This window comes from Berghia stephanieae, chromosome 5, assembly GCF_034508935.2.
Source record: "Berghia stephanieae isolate SIO BIC M18660-M18661 chromosome 5, UCSD_Bste_1.3, whole genome shotgun sequence".
Lineage (NCBI taxonomy): Eukaryota > Metazoa > Mollusca > Gastropoda > Nudibranchia > Aeolidiidae > Berghia > Berghia stephanieae.
In genome coordinates, this window is record NC_088364.1 from 16,881,237 (window position 1) to 16,896,236 (window position 15,000).

Here is a 15,000-nt window from a genome sequence, read left to right on the forward strand (position 1 = left end):
TAATGTTTTTTCAAAATGCTTGATTAAAAAGAAAAAGGCAAAATGAATTCAGAGCCCCATTTCGGCATCTTGTTTTTCCTGAACTCACGTGTTCACTTTGCGGCGCTTCTCAAGAGTGTCCCTTGAAAACAAACAAACAAAAAAAAAAAAATCCATGAGAATAATTAAGGGACTTTCATTTATTTAATTATTATATCAGGTCAGGATCTACATATTTGTGCTTGAGATACAACCAGTGCGCATTAATTTTTATATGTTCGGTGTTCTGATTAGTTTAGAAAATACCATCACAAATTCAAGTTTATTTATAGACATTCACAATCCATCAACAACACCCATAACAAAACAACTATGTAACATAAATCAAAAGGACATAAGAACTTTTTTCAGAAAAAATAAAAACTCTCTCTCTCTCTCTCCCTCTCTCTCTATCTCTCTTTCTCTCTCTCTTTCTCCCTCGCTCTCTCTCTCTCTCTCTTTCTCTCTCTCTTCCTCCCTCTCTCTCTCTCTCTCTCTCTCTCTCTCTCTCTCTCTCTCTCTGTATGTGTGTGTTTCTCTATCTGTCTACCTTTCTTTTTCTCTCTTCACTGTGTGTATGTGTGTGTTTGTTTCTCTTTCTCTCTCTCTCTCTCTCTCTCTCTCTCTCTCTCTCTCTCTCTCTCTCTCTCTCTCTCTCTCTCCAGTCCAGGAGCTTGGACTGCATTTTCCTCATCCTTGCCCGTTAATTTATTCTTTTCGATTCGATGAAAATTGAAAACCCAATTAACCGAGGAAGGCTTTTGTGCCAAATCTGTCAAACATCGACGAGTGAGCGGGGTCAAAACCGCTCGATTCCGTATAAATACGAGTGGTCGATGACACTTTCCGATTCTCATGAAATCAAAGTTCTGTGGGCTCCGATGGTTTTGCTACGTTTCTGATTCAAAGTTCATATAGAAGGGTTGTGCCAATCAGTTATTTTGTTCAAGGAAACGTTTCGGGAAGGAGTCTTGATTATTATATATAATTCAAACATCCCGTAAGTGATTGAAATAAAGAGTTTAATGACAATGACATAACATAATATGAAAAATACAAACATTGCTGCTTGTATATCGAAAAATAATGAATTTGAATTTAAACTCCGGTTTAATAACGGTGACAAATGATAAATATGATTTATAGCTAACTTATTATTGATAAAAGGAACATTCGAAACAGCGGCATCTTTAATTTCATATTTGATTAAATTGAAACTTAAATTCAACCTCATCATCAGTAAAGGATACATATTACAACCTGTGGCAATTGAAGAACAATAAACAAAACTCTAGTTGGCTTTAGTCAAATGAATAAGATAGTAATCAAAGTAAATAAAATAGAAATGCACACTTATATATTATGTTTGGAATCAAATTTACTTTTCATACATTTCAAGTCTCCTGTTAGGCTTTCTCCTTTTACAATTACAGTATTATAGAACTCGCCGTTGATGTCAACATCCTGTTAACACATTGAATATGATAATGCATGTTGTGTGGCTTTTATAATGACACAACCCTGGACTAGAACTTTATTACTTTTTTTATTGCGATCATCGTCATACCTCATTCAATTTTACCAGAGTTTATTAGAAGCTGAGAGTTTGTACAATTAAACCATATCATGTGGAGTGTCATATATCATTAATAAAAAATACACATTCTTATTCATCCTACGAAAAATTGATTCAGAGAGAGGTCAATGACCAAACGGCACAGTCTTCCGAACCAGGAAAACAAAATAGTATCGACAAATGGAGTTGAGTCCAAATTTGCAACAAAGTCTTAAATCAAAGACTATAATATACGTCTATATAATTTGTTAAAGTCGTGTATTTTCCATCATCATCGTCGTTCTGTTGTATAGTAGCCCTAATTGTTTGAAGATCGATCCACAGTTTACATTATCATCCTCATTCTCTCCCTCACACATTCGTGGACGAAAATAACGTAGACACATACTAATATAAACAGGGCACATTAGAAACAGGGATTTTAGTTATCACTGATGCAGATTTGAATCATTCGTGCGATTCTTGTTGGAGCTTATTTCTGCTATGTCGTCCAGGAAGTTGTTCCAAAGTTTCTTTGCAGACGGAAAGAATGAATTTAGGTATGAATGAGTTCTTGCGTATGGTGAAATTATTTTGTTGTTTTGGCTCCGTGTTTTTCTTGTTAGCAGAGTTATGTTCTTTGGTAAATCAATCGAAATATTTTGGTGGAAAATTTTATGAAACATTTTGCTTTATCTCTCGTTCTTTGTGTTTGAAGGGTGTCAGGCCGAGTGTTGAGACAATATTTGATGCGCTGATAAATCATGAGAAGTCCCAGGGGCGTGGCACTATTGGTTCAAATGGTGCCTGGCACCGCATCTATGTTTTAAAAATGGATAACAGCATTTTTTAAAATATATAAAATTGAGAAATGGTATATACCGCCTTTTGTCAACAGTGCGAAACATACTCCCTTTCTGTCACAACATCTTCTATCCACGCTTCTATCCCGATTCACACACCCCGTTGATGACTGTCAGCGACTGTGTACCATGGCTGAGCGAGTGACTGGATTTCCCCACTGGAGCGGATTTTGTTTTGAATCCATTTAAGGCTATTACTATCAGTGTTGCCACATTGACTACCTTAGAATATGACTCGAATTTTTACCATCTTTAAATACGAGAAATTACCCGCCTCAGGTGCCAAGCAATATTTGCTCCAACTCTGGTGGACTGGGGAATAATAGCTAATGTTGGTCATTTACGTCATAGTATGGGAACTTAGACCCTCTTTATTATTATCGAAATCACGATTATTAACAAGTTCATTTGTTACTCTCTCTCTCTCTTTGTCGTGATTATTGAATATAGTAATTTATTATTATCATTTATTTTCTATTATTATTTATTATTATTATTATTATTAATTATTATTATTATTATTATTATTATTATTTATTATTATTATTATTATTATTATTATTATTATTATTATTATTATTATATATTATTATTAATATATATATTAATAATAATTATATATATATTAATATATATGTCATTATTATTATATGTATTATTATTATTATTATTATTATTATTATTATTATTATTATTATTATTATTATTATTATTATTATTATATATTATATTGCTGCAAAATTATATAAGATGACTGAATTTAGCATACCTTTCTTGATAGTGATGCTATATGATCTTCGCGTGAATATGTGTGTTGACTTTGTGCGTGTGCGCTCGCGCTTTCATCACACACACACACAACACACACACACACACACACACACAGAGAGAGAGAGAGAGAGAGAGAGAGAGAGAGAGAGAGAGAGAGAGAGAGAGAGAGATCTTGTATGGTGTCATGTTTGATTTCCGAAGTGGAATGGGGCTGTTAATATTTTTACGCTTTGTAAATTTTGAAATTAACCTTTGTTCGATTGACATTCAATGTCTGCATGTGTCCCTTTTGCCATTTCCCTCAGTGTCCAAACTCCAATCAATATATTCGTTCGTGATTTCTATAAACAAACTATTGAAAAGATTTCCAGGGGTAGAAACATCACCACGCAAATTTACTTTACATATATGTAATTAATTACTTAAATTTTTTTTCTTTCTTTTATATTTACACATATAGCGTGTGTAAGTCATTTTCGTCTTTATACTGTAAGTATGCCACGTCGCTGAGAAGTCCAATATTTGATGCACTGGTAAATAATGAGAAGTCCAATATTTGAAGCACTGGTAAATCATGAGAAGTCCAATATTTCAAGCACTGGTAAATCATGAGAAGTCCAATATTTGATGCACTGGTTAATCATGAGAAGTTCAATATTTGATGCACTGGTAAATCATGAGAAGTCCAATATTTGATGCACTGGTAAATCATGAGAAGTCCAATATTTGATGCAATATTTGATCATGAGAAGTCATTTTTTATGGTCCTTGCAGCTCTCCTTTGAACCATTTCTAAACTTTTTATATCTTGTAGGAGGTAATTGGTCTATAACAATGGACTTGTGTATTTGTTGCGCGGGCTTTAAGCTTGCGATTAATGAATACCCATATTGTATTTGCCTTTAAAGTTATGTTTGGTATGTGCCTCCCCCATTGGTGTAAATATTGAATTCTTGGGGGTTTAATTCTCGTTTTATAACCAAAAGCAGATCATTACAGTCATCATTCCTGTGTTTATGGTAGACTTCAAAGCCAATCTCAGTAGGGAACAGTTCAGTAATCGTTATATCTTTATTTAGCCACGTTTCTGTGCGAGTATGATATCAGATTTTTTGCGATTTAATGAGTTGCCAAACTTCCATTTTTCTGGAGGCAATATTTATATTTAAAGTTGTGATTATATCTGAGTTTTTGCTCGTTTTATCTTTTTGAATTTTTTTTTATTGTTCGATATCGGCTTTCGTTATTCTATTAATATAATCAATGAACACAGTTTTGTCTACATCATGATGTGGGTCGGTGAGTTCATCATTGGTGTTGTTGGTTTTGCTGCGGCACTCTGTAGGTTGTTGAGATTAAAAGAACAACACTCCTTCGTTTATTAAAAATCAAAATCCATAAAAGAATCGTTAAAAAAATAATAATGATAAAATTAATAATAATAATAATAATAATAATAATAATAATAATAATAATAATAATAATAATAATAATAATAATAATAATAATAATTAATAATAATAATAATAAGAAGAAGAAGAAGAAGAGGAAGAAAATAATAATAATTATACTGCTACTACTACTACTACCACTACTACTACTACTACTACTACTACTACTACTACTACTACTACTACTACTACTACTACTACTACTACTTCTACTACTACAACTACTATTATTATTATTATTATTATTATTATTATTATTATTATTATTATTATTATTACTACAACAACAACAACAACAACTACTACTACTACTACTACTACTACTACTACTACTACTACTACTACTACTACTACTACTACTACTACTACTACAAATAATAATAATAATAATAATAATAATAATAATAATAATAATAATAATAATAATAATAACAATATACTTTATTCATCCAAAAAATGTAAATTTGTTTACAGACGTGGCATGCATAAAAATGTATAAACAGAAGAATCTATGGCGACAATGTATACATATATGTATGCAAATGAACAAAAATGTAAAAATATACAACCAAGAACCAATAGCAACACTTTATATATATTAATTTGATAAATTGGCCCAGTGGCGTGGCATGCTTACAGTATAAGGTGGTGCCAGAATCAAAAGAAAATGACTTAAAGCATGCTATATTTGTACATAAAAGGAAAGGGGGGGGGGGGGGAATTAAAGAAAAGACGTACTCAAATAAGTAAGAGGTGGTAGGTATATACCATTTCTCAGTTTTATTTTTGAAAAATGCTGTAATCCATATTTAAAAGATGGATGCGGTGCCAGGCACCAAACAACCAATGTAGCCACGCCTCTGGATAGGCCTTTAGTACGAAACTGAGTGTGTATATTTAAAAAAATAGTATTTAATTTAAATCACAGTTGCCCGTTACAAATTCGAACACCATGTAGCAAAAATGAATTAAGGTGACGTGTTCTCTTTTAAAAAAATAGATTTAACGTTATACAGCCTTTTTTATAGATCCGTTTTGGAGACCGTTATTACTTTTTGTATTACAGCATGGTGTGGAAATGCCAGTATTTGCGACATTTAAAAAAATCATCGGATAATTGATAAAGCCAGGAGTTATACTCACCCAATTTCAAATGTGGAAGAACTGTTCAAGAGATTTTGTCTAAGTAAAATGGAGAAAGTTGTGAAGGATGGCGATCACCCCCTCAACAAATATATTAAGTTTTCCATGAGGAGCCGTCGCCTTATATATATATATATATATATATATATATATATATATATATATATATATATATATATATATATATATATATATATATATATATATATATATATATCTGTCTGTCTATCTATCTGTAATAATAATAATAATAATAATAATAATAATAATAATAATAATAATAATAATAATAATAATAATAATAACAATAATAACAATAATAATAATAATAATAATAATAATAATAATAATATGATGATGATGAATAATAATAATATATAATAATAATAATAATAATAATATAATAATAATAATAATAATAATAATAATAATAATAATAATAATAATAATAATAATAATAATAATAATAATAATAATAATAATAATAATAATAATAATAACAATAATAATAATAATTCTTATTATTATTTTCAGGCTGCTTAAGACGTTCCACTCTATTGCCTTCAAGATTATCGGTTTTATGTTCTCGGCCATGTATCTTCTTCATCTGCTCGAAGCATTCGTATTTCTTCAAACTCTGTGGCATCTCCATTACTTGTCTTTGGTCTCAGCGGATAAACAAGCCATGTACTACATTCAACAAGGCAAAGGGATACCGTACAGCGCATCGCCATATAACGTACACCAGACCCCAACAGCCATTGAATGCGCAAGACTGTGTTGGAACAGCAATGATTGCTATTCATTTCACGCAGAAAAGCAAACCACCAGCACTTGGACATGTAAATTTATCAAAAGTCGCTTCGTCAAAAGCGATATCCCAGATGGGGTAGGTTTGTTTGGGATCTATTTCGGATATGCAGAGGAAGATTCATCCCGACTCACTATCCCAGGCGCGGAATATTTGTTTGAGACTCACGAGGAAGAAGACGGAAGAATAGCGGCGGTGTACGATTGCAGCAGTTCTAACCCATCCATGACGTCAGTTGGAGTTCTTTACGATCATTACTCGCTAAAATGGCCGAGTCTGAGTTCCCAATGTCGAGCGTCGTTGTGCCAGGAGAGTGCTCTCTCCGCTATCATTTTAGACATCGAGGAAAAAGTGACCGATGGAGTGACCAGCTACACCGTCAAAACTATTTGTCCAGCTAGTGATAGACACTGGTCGGATGTGACATGTGATGAGAATGGGAAATGGGATTACAGCTACAACCTGGAAGCAGCTTGCGTCTCGAGCAACTATTTCCGACATGACAGCGACGGAAAAGCCCTCTATAATGGAAACGTGAATGAAACGACGAATGGGATAGCCTGTAAACCGTGGTCTTCTGCTGGGTGGGACGATGAAGATTTTCCTGAAGACTTCGAAGATGTCAATGAAGCGTCCAATTTCTGTCGTGACCCTGATCGCGAAGGGACTCCCTGGTGTCACCAGATGTACAAGGCCAATCGGGATAAATGCGACATTCCTCTTTGTCAGTGGCCTTTTGATTTTTGAATCAGACGTTTTTGTTGTTGAGATGGTGATGATGGCGATGATGATTGATGATGATGATGATGATGATGATGATGGTTGTGGTAGTGGTGCTGCTGGTGGTGATGAGGATGATAGTTATAATGATAATAATGATGGCGTCGTCGATGACTATTGTGGTGATGATGAGGATGATGATGATGATGATGATAATAATGATAATGATGATGGAGATGATGATGATGATGATGATGATGATGATGATGATGATGATGATGATGATGATGATGATGATGATGATGATGATGATGATGATGATGATAATGAACGTCGAATCTTACGACTTTGCTTGATTGATCATTGATTTGCAGTTGATGGTTACATTAATTCTGGAACTTGAGAATTATAGACGACAGTCCTTCGATATCTGAATATGATGATGAAATGGTCCTAAGGATGATGGTGGTGGTGGCAGATAAAATAAACGTAACAGAAACATAAAATCAGTTTCAGATTTTTAGTTTATAAGAATTGTTTCTTTGCCATTTGCAAAACATTTCAAGTTCCGGTAACACATAAAGGTCACGGACGAGGTCAACATCACTGATAAGACACAAGCTCTATCGGACACGCCACGTCAATATAATATTCTAGAAACAGCATCTTGGACAATGAAACTGCTTATCAGTACATTCGAGCCGTATATTGACAAAATGCCATTTTAGATTTTGGCTTGAAGACGTTTACTCCACATGCTTCCCATCTTGTCAAAAAGATGATCGCCACTATTAGGTACCTAACAGAGCATGCTAACCAATCACTGGTGAATACTTGTATATTATTTTGATAAAACTTGTGGAACTAAATGTCTATTCAAAACACTTAAAACTTTTATTTCATAAATCGAGCGATGCCAATGACCCCCATCTTTTTAAAAATGAATAAACCCGAGACTTTTAAGAAATCTCGGGCCTATAATTTTTTTTACAAATTTGAGTTATATAAATCAATCGATAGATATATGAGGTAAAAGATTTCTGGTCAAAATCTAAAGATGTTATTTTACCGTTTATGGTACATAAACTATTGCATTTACTGCAAGGCTGTCATGGCAGATTTAGCACAAATGCTTTCGAACATCAGAATTAAGTTCAACGAGTTTTACCAAAGTACATTCATAGATTGGTCGTCTAGCTCTATAGGGTAACTAAAGTGAGGTTTTGTTTCCCAATAAATATTTCGTGTTTATGAATTCAGCTATATTTTCAATCTTTCAATCTTTTGAAATATATTGAGACCCTCTAATACGCACTTCAAACTATAAGGGGGAAAATACACAATTGATCTATTTCTTTCGATATGCACACTGACAGATAAACTCAAATTGGCTTAGTAGATTTGTATGAAGAAGATGAAGTAGAAGAAGGGAATTAATGATAAAGAGAGGTAGAGAAAGAAGAAAAGGAAAAAGAAGGAGGAGAATTAGTCGGTGGTGGTGGAGGAGGAGAGGCTATGGAGGAAAGTACTTCACAATAAACTAGAGTCCTAAACGAAGAGTGACATTCAATTATTCTTTTACCTGGATAAAATCAGCTTCAAGTGTACTAGGTAGATTTGATTACGATTGCTGCAACATAAAAATGAGAGTATCTGGCTAAAGGTTGTGAGTAATATAATAAAAGTAATAGTAAGTATATGAAGTAGTTGTTCAATGATATGCTCACCAGTTGTGGCTGGCAAAACATCACACAACATTACGAAATATATGCAGAATTAACTACAGATAGTATGTTGAAACGAATGTCTAAAGTAATGTTCGTCTCTGTGGCTGAAGAAATGGAACAGTAAAAAGGAGAATAAACTACATATTATTCATTTGACTGAAGAATAAGACGACGAAGAGGTAGTTAGTCGTAGTTGTTGTAGTACTGGTAGTATTAATAGTAGTAGTAGTAGTAGTAGTAGTAGTAGTAGTAGTAGTAGTAGTAGTAGTAGTAGTAATAGCAGTAGTAGTGGTTGTAGTAGTAGTAGTAGTAGTAGTAGTAGTAGTAGTAGTAGTAGTAGTAGTAGTAGTTGTTGTTGTTGTTGTTGTAGTTGCAGTAGTAGTATTATTAGTAAGAGTTGAAATAGAAGTAAAAGTAGTAATAATAGTCGAAGCAGCGGCAGTTGTAATAGTGGTGATAGCAGCATAAAAAGTAGTAGTAGTAGTAGTAGTCGCAGTAGTAGTAGTAGTAGTAGTAGTAGTAGTAGTAGTAGTAGTAGTAGTAGTAGTAGTAGTAGTAGTAGTAGTAGTAGTTGTGGTTGTAATAGTAGTTGAAGTAGAGGAGGAGGAAGAAGAAGAAGACGACGAGGAAAGAGGAAGAAGGAGAAGAAGAAGACAGAAAGAAGGAAATAGAAGAAAGATTGATATACAATGAGGAATCTTATTTGATCGGTAGTTGGTTTGTCATTTATTTTCTATTTTATTACAATCTCTCTTCCGTACGTTTCAAAGAAAACAAGATAACTTGTTGAATGGCATTAATTCCTATACGTATAAGTATAAGTCGACATGATAAACGCTTTTATATTGCTGGTATTTACAAAGTCAGGACCTCAAGAGGTCAAGGCAAATAAGACGCTTTGTATATCCCTGTCAAACTCTGATAAAACACTTATTTAACATTTTGGCAAAAAAACAACTCGTCCTTCAAATATCGATTGTTTGATTAAAATCTTGTGAAATACTATCAAACCTGGGACTTCCGTCAAGATCTTAGCTTCGAGTTATCTGGCCAAACTTATAAATACGTGTTTGGGGTATTTTTCAGAGTACACAGATCTGTCCATCGAGGCCACATGGTTTGTAGCATGTCAACAAGCTAAATGATGAATAAATTTAATTTTAAATGGATACAATTCCTTATCAAAGATTTATGTAACATCTCCCTGTTATTTGTCTCTAACTGGTCGATCTACGACTTCCTCTGCTCCAATTCTATTTAAAGTGGACGTATTCATAGCAACATTTTCGCAGCTAATCGAAGACTTAAATTGTGTCTCTGAAGTATATCTTTTAAACTTCAATTGTAGTTTAGTAAACAATATAAATGCCTATAAATTTCGTATGGAGAAATCTTATGATTTGTATCATGTTCCACGCATTTCAGTGTATCCCACCCTTGTCCGCGCTTGTAGGTCAAATAGAAAATAAATTCCAATCCATTCAGGGCAAGTTTATGTAAAACATATAAAGGTTACATTCACTGGGGTATAATAGCTAAAAATAAATGTTTAATTTACACAGGTGACCAGAAGAAAATAAATACAATTTACCGGTCGAAGTCCTGATGGAACTTCAATGTTTTTTGTTTATTTGCTTTTATTTGTTTGCTTGTTATTGTCATAGATATTTTTGTTTTTCACCAAGGGCGTCATGTTTTTTAATGACGTTTTAAATTATATTCTGAGTGAAATGAAAACGTTGGAGGTCGTGTCTGCACATGTTGGGTTCATCTCATTTCATAATGCTATGAATACGGTCCTGAATCGCGAGATTGTTGATAATATAACGATTTGATTCCTAATCTATCATACATCTGGAAAACAACCAGTCCATTCTTGCACAGGATACATCGGATTCTGCCACCCTTGACTTTACTTCATATGGAAGGCTAATTGGTCGTTGAGAATCAATTGTGTAACCTGGAGAAAGGTAATTTACAAACTAACGCTTTCAACAGAAAACCGCAATCCTTGGTTTCGGTATTGTATCACATGATCAGTTAAATCACGATCAGCCAATTGGAAAATGGATTTTTTAAAATTGTAATCGAACATATCTTTTATTTTATGAAATAGCTTGATGACTAATTTGTAAGTTCAGTTGGCTTTTATTTTTCTATTTCAAGAGAGAATTGTTCATGCACTAATTAGGCGAAGTTCCAAGTTTAATAATATTGACAACTTAATTCATCAATATTTATGGTACAGATTATCTGGCTATAATGAAAAAAATGCCTTTGTCAAATTATGGTGGGTTTAGTGATAGATTCACAAAACCATGTATCCAACAACAACAACAACAAAAAAAGAACAATCCCAAAAAAACCCCAAAAAACCGGACAAACAAAATACAAGCACATTGAACGAAAAATACGTTTAGAGAATTACACCAAGAGCCATATGAACTATGACCTAAATATAAAATTTCAAGTTTGACAAACCAATATTTCTGAATACATCGATTGTTAAGAAAAAACAACTTGTTTTCTTTTAAATTAGGGGAATACATAATTTGCTGCAGATGTCAGCAGAGAAAATTAGATGGTTTGATGTCAGTACCGCCATTTCGGTTAAGTAAAATGCTTACATGTTCTGCCCGCCCAAACAATAACCAACACACACACAACTATGAGTATTCTTTAACGGTTTTGTCTTTCACAGAAAATTCACCGAGGACCAATCACCTCTTTGGAATCCATGCGTAAATTTGATTAATTTTATAGAATAAAAACAATTGTCATACCATTTTGGAAGACTCTAACTCAAATAAACTAGTCTAAGACGTGATTCAATTCAACATTCAGTCTTGGGTGTAAGAGTTACTATCAAGTTGGTGGTCATTTTAATCTATTGGCATATTACTGTTTACTGTTTACTGTTCACACTTTTTTAAAAAAATGATTTTGTTAGAGTAAAGCAATGCGAATGATCTTTTAAACGAGTTCTAGTCTCCCCTCCCTAACCGTATGATTGCATCAATTCTAATATTCAACGGTATTGATTGGGCCACAGACTTGAACTACCAACTCGTATAATCAACTTAAAAATGTATCTATGTTTCTCAACTATTTTTTGGGATGAAAATAATCTGTTTACCTGCTTTAGAATACAATCATGATAATGATTTTTGGACCATTGAATTATTGGTTCGACTAAATGCCCTCTAGCAGACAGTAAACTTTGAAAATAACATATTATTTTGTGCATTGGTATTGTTCATATGGCTGGTGGAATAGACCTAAACGCACAGCATCAATATGATAACAATAACGACGACGACGACGACGACGATGATGACGATGATGATCATGATGATGATGATGATGATGATGATGATGATGATGAATAAGCTTACAAAGGCGAAGCATCAAAAAAGCCAAAATGCTCTTGATATTTCTAAATATGTTATTTGTTTAAGGGGTGGAGAATGGAATGACAGCTAATTTCATGACTCGTACCGCTGGGAAAATATGCAGCGATAATTGTTAGCTTTTGTTTGATCGCATGGCTCTGTATTCTATATCTATCATGATCAATACAACTACAACTGAACGAACCCATTTAAAAAATCGTCTTGGCCAAAAACATACACTTCAAGCATCGATTATTTAAGATAATTCCAAACTTGTCAAACAGTCTGAAACTTTTAAGGGGTGTACCGCACTATGACAGGACTGTCCTGGGACAGTCCTGTCCCGAATCTGTAACATGTATAACAAAGAGAAACCTACGCACCTATTGGGACGGGAAAAATAGTCCTAGCGTGTCCCGAGTCTTTGTGAAATGCTACAAAACCAACGAGACAGGACTGTCCCAGTCCCGTGTTCATATCATTAAGTGATAGTAGAAAAATATAGCAGCCTTCCGCACTAGGACAAATAAGTCCCAGACTTGGCTGCGCCGTGTCAAAGTTGCAATACCTGTCTTCATTTTCTGCATCCTTATGTTCAACATTACTACTACTACTACTACTACTACGACTTCTACTACTACTACTACTACGACGACGACGACGACGACTACTTCTACTACTACTAGTACTACTACTACTACTACTACTACTACTACTACTACTACTACTACTACTACTACTACTACTACTACTACGACTACTACGACTGCTACTACTACTACTACTACTACTACTACTACTACTACTACTACTACTACCACCACCACTACTACTATTTCTACGACGACGACGACAACGACGACTACTACTACTACTACTACTACTACTACTACTACTACTACTACTACTACTACTACTACTACTACTTCTAAAATTTCTACTGCTGCTTCTGCTGCTGTTACTGCCACTGATGATTATACTAATACCTGCATCCCTTATATTTTGTATTTATTTCCATTGTATTTATTTTCCAACAATAGTCCACACTTTATTTTATTTCACTTTCTATACTGCATTACAATTACACAGTTCCTCCCCGCCTCCCCTCTTTTGACTTAATTAATTGCGCACCTTTTATAAATTTCTATTGCTCTATTTTAATTCGTGCTTTCTCATAAAGTAGCATACAATTTCCTGCCCATCAACATTTTTGTTTATGCATCTTAACAACGCCACTAATACATTATCTCATCGTCTGTAGTGTTTCATTCATCCTGTTTTGTTGATAAAGGGGAAACCCGAAACGTCCATTTTATCTGTTTTCGTATATTAAAATGAAGCTTACATTTAATTTCACATTGTTATTTATTTATTTATTTATTTATTTATTTATTTTAATTCTGAATTTAATAAAGCAAGAACAATTCATAAAATAATTCTGTGTGATGAAACCACGTACAGAATGCATAGCAACATAAACATTTTCGCCAATTTAATAACGTATGTTTATAAATGTAATTTAAGAAATGACACTTTTTGTGACACAGCAGTAACGTGTCTAAAACCGGTCGAACATCTATTCGATAACTTGTGGGATCAATTATCTTTATCGTTAGTTATTTCGGGAATTCTCAATGAAAAGATTTTGTCCTTATGTAAGTCCTTTTGAGCCGCTTGGGCTCACTGTAAGACAAATTATTAAGTCCTTTAGAGCCTTGTAGCCAATGGTGCAGGAGTTATCCCGATTTCAATAGCGTGAAGCAGACAATTAACGTATTTGTTTGAAAACCTTTGCACAGGACAATAGACTATCGCAGATTACTATCCCAGCTTGACAGGCACCCTTTTACACTTGAATGGAGTGAGTGATTGGAGTAAATTTTCTTGTGCTAGGAAAGTACAAATTGGCTTCGGTCGGAATCGAACACAGAACCACTAAGTCCAGAGTACAACGCGCTAACCACTCGGCCATCCTGCCTCCTACGCTTATAGACCTTGAACTTATCCATGTTTCTGTAGCGTTGAGCAGACAGATTGTTTAAATTTTTAAAAACTAAAATTCCCTTTATTCATCCCATAGGGGAATATTTCTCGAGGGCCTATTCCAAGGGAAGACTAGAATAACCCAGGCGTCAGTCGCAGTGCAGCGCCGCAAATTAAGCTAGGAAGAGGTGACTTGCTCAAGGCCATACAGCGCAGTGATCGAACCTGGTACCTTTCGGTTACGAAGCAAAGACCTTACCGCCGAGCCATGCTCTATTATCCTCTTGAAAGGACGCTAGTCTGTCAAAGATTACTTTCATCAGCGAACTGGTACTAATTTGCACATTGGTAAAATGAGGTGATTCCAAGTAAAACATTTAGGATAAGATCAGAAATCACCATAGTCTACCGATTTGACCCTTGAGCAATCTTTGGGTCATTAAAGGATGCACCCAATATTGTTTTCTCTTTCCATTTGTCTTTTTTTCTACGTAGTAAAGCACAGAAATATTTGTAAAGTTAAATGTCTTTATCAATCTAAATTAGACATATTTTGTAAAGTTAAA

General features: G+C 34.0%; 2 protein-coding genes across 5 annotated transcripts in view; both read left to right on the forward strand.

Annotated features, from left to right (window-relative positions):
- Positions 1-7,838, forward strand: part of LOC144972500 (uncharacterized) — a 22,312-nt gene extending 14,474 nt beyond the window's left edge. For 2 of the 3 annotated variants that reach the window (XM_078913775.1, XM_078913773.1), the window contains exon 2: positions 6,336-7,838. In XM_078913775.1, coding sequence (XP_078769901.1) covers positions 6,382-7,359 — 978 coding nt within the window. In that variant the 5' untranslated portion in view covers positions 6,336-6,381 and the 3' untranslated portion in view covers positions 7,360-7,838. Of the gene's footprint in view, positions 1-866; positions 1,019-6,335 lie in introns of those variants that run through there. The other variant, XM_078913774.1, reaches the window with a different exon arrangement.
- Positions 7,839-10,911: 3,073 nt separating this feature from the next.
- LOC144972501 (putative chitinase 10) overlaps positions 10,912-15,000 on the forward strand; it is a 49,215-nt gene continuing 45,126 nt past the window's right edge. For both annotated transcript variants that reach the window (XM_078913776.1, XM_078913779.1), the window contains exon 1: positions 10,912-11,029. The gene's annotated coding sequence lies outside the window, so the exon portion shown is untranslated. The remainder of the gene's footprint in view (positions 11,030-15,000) is intronic.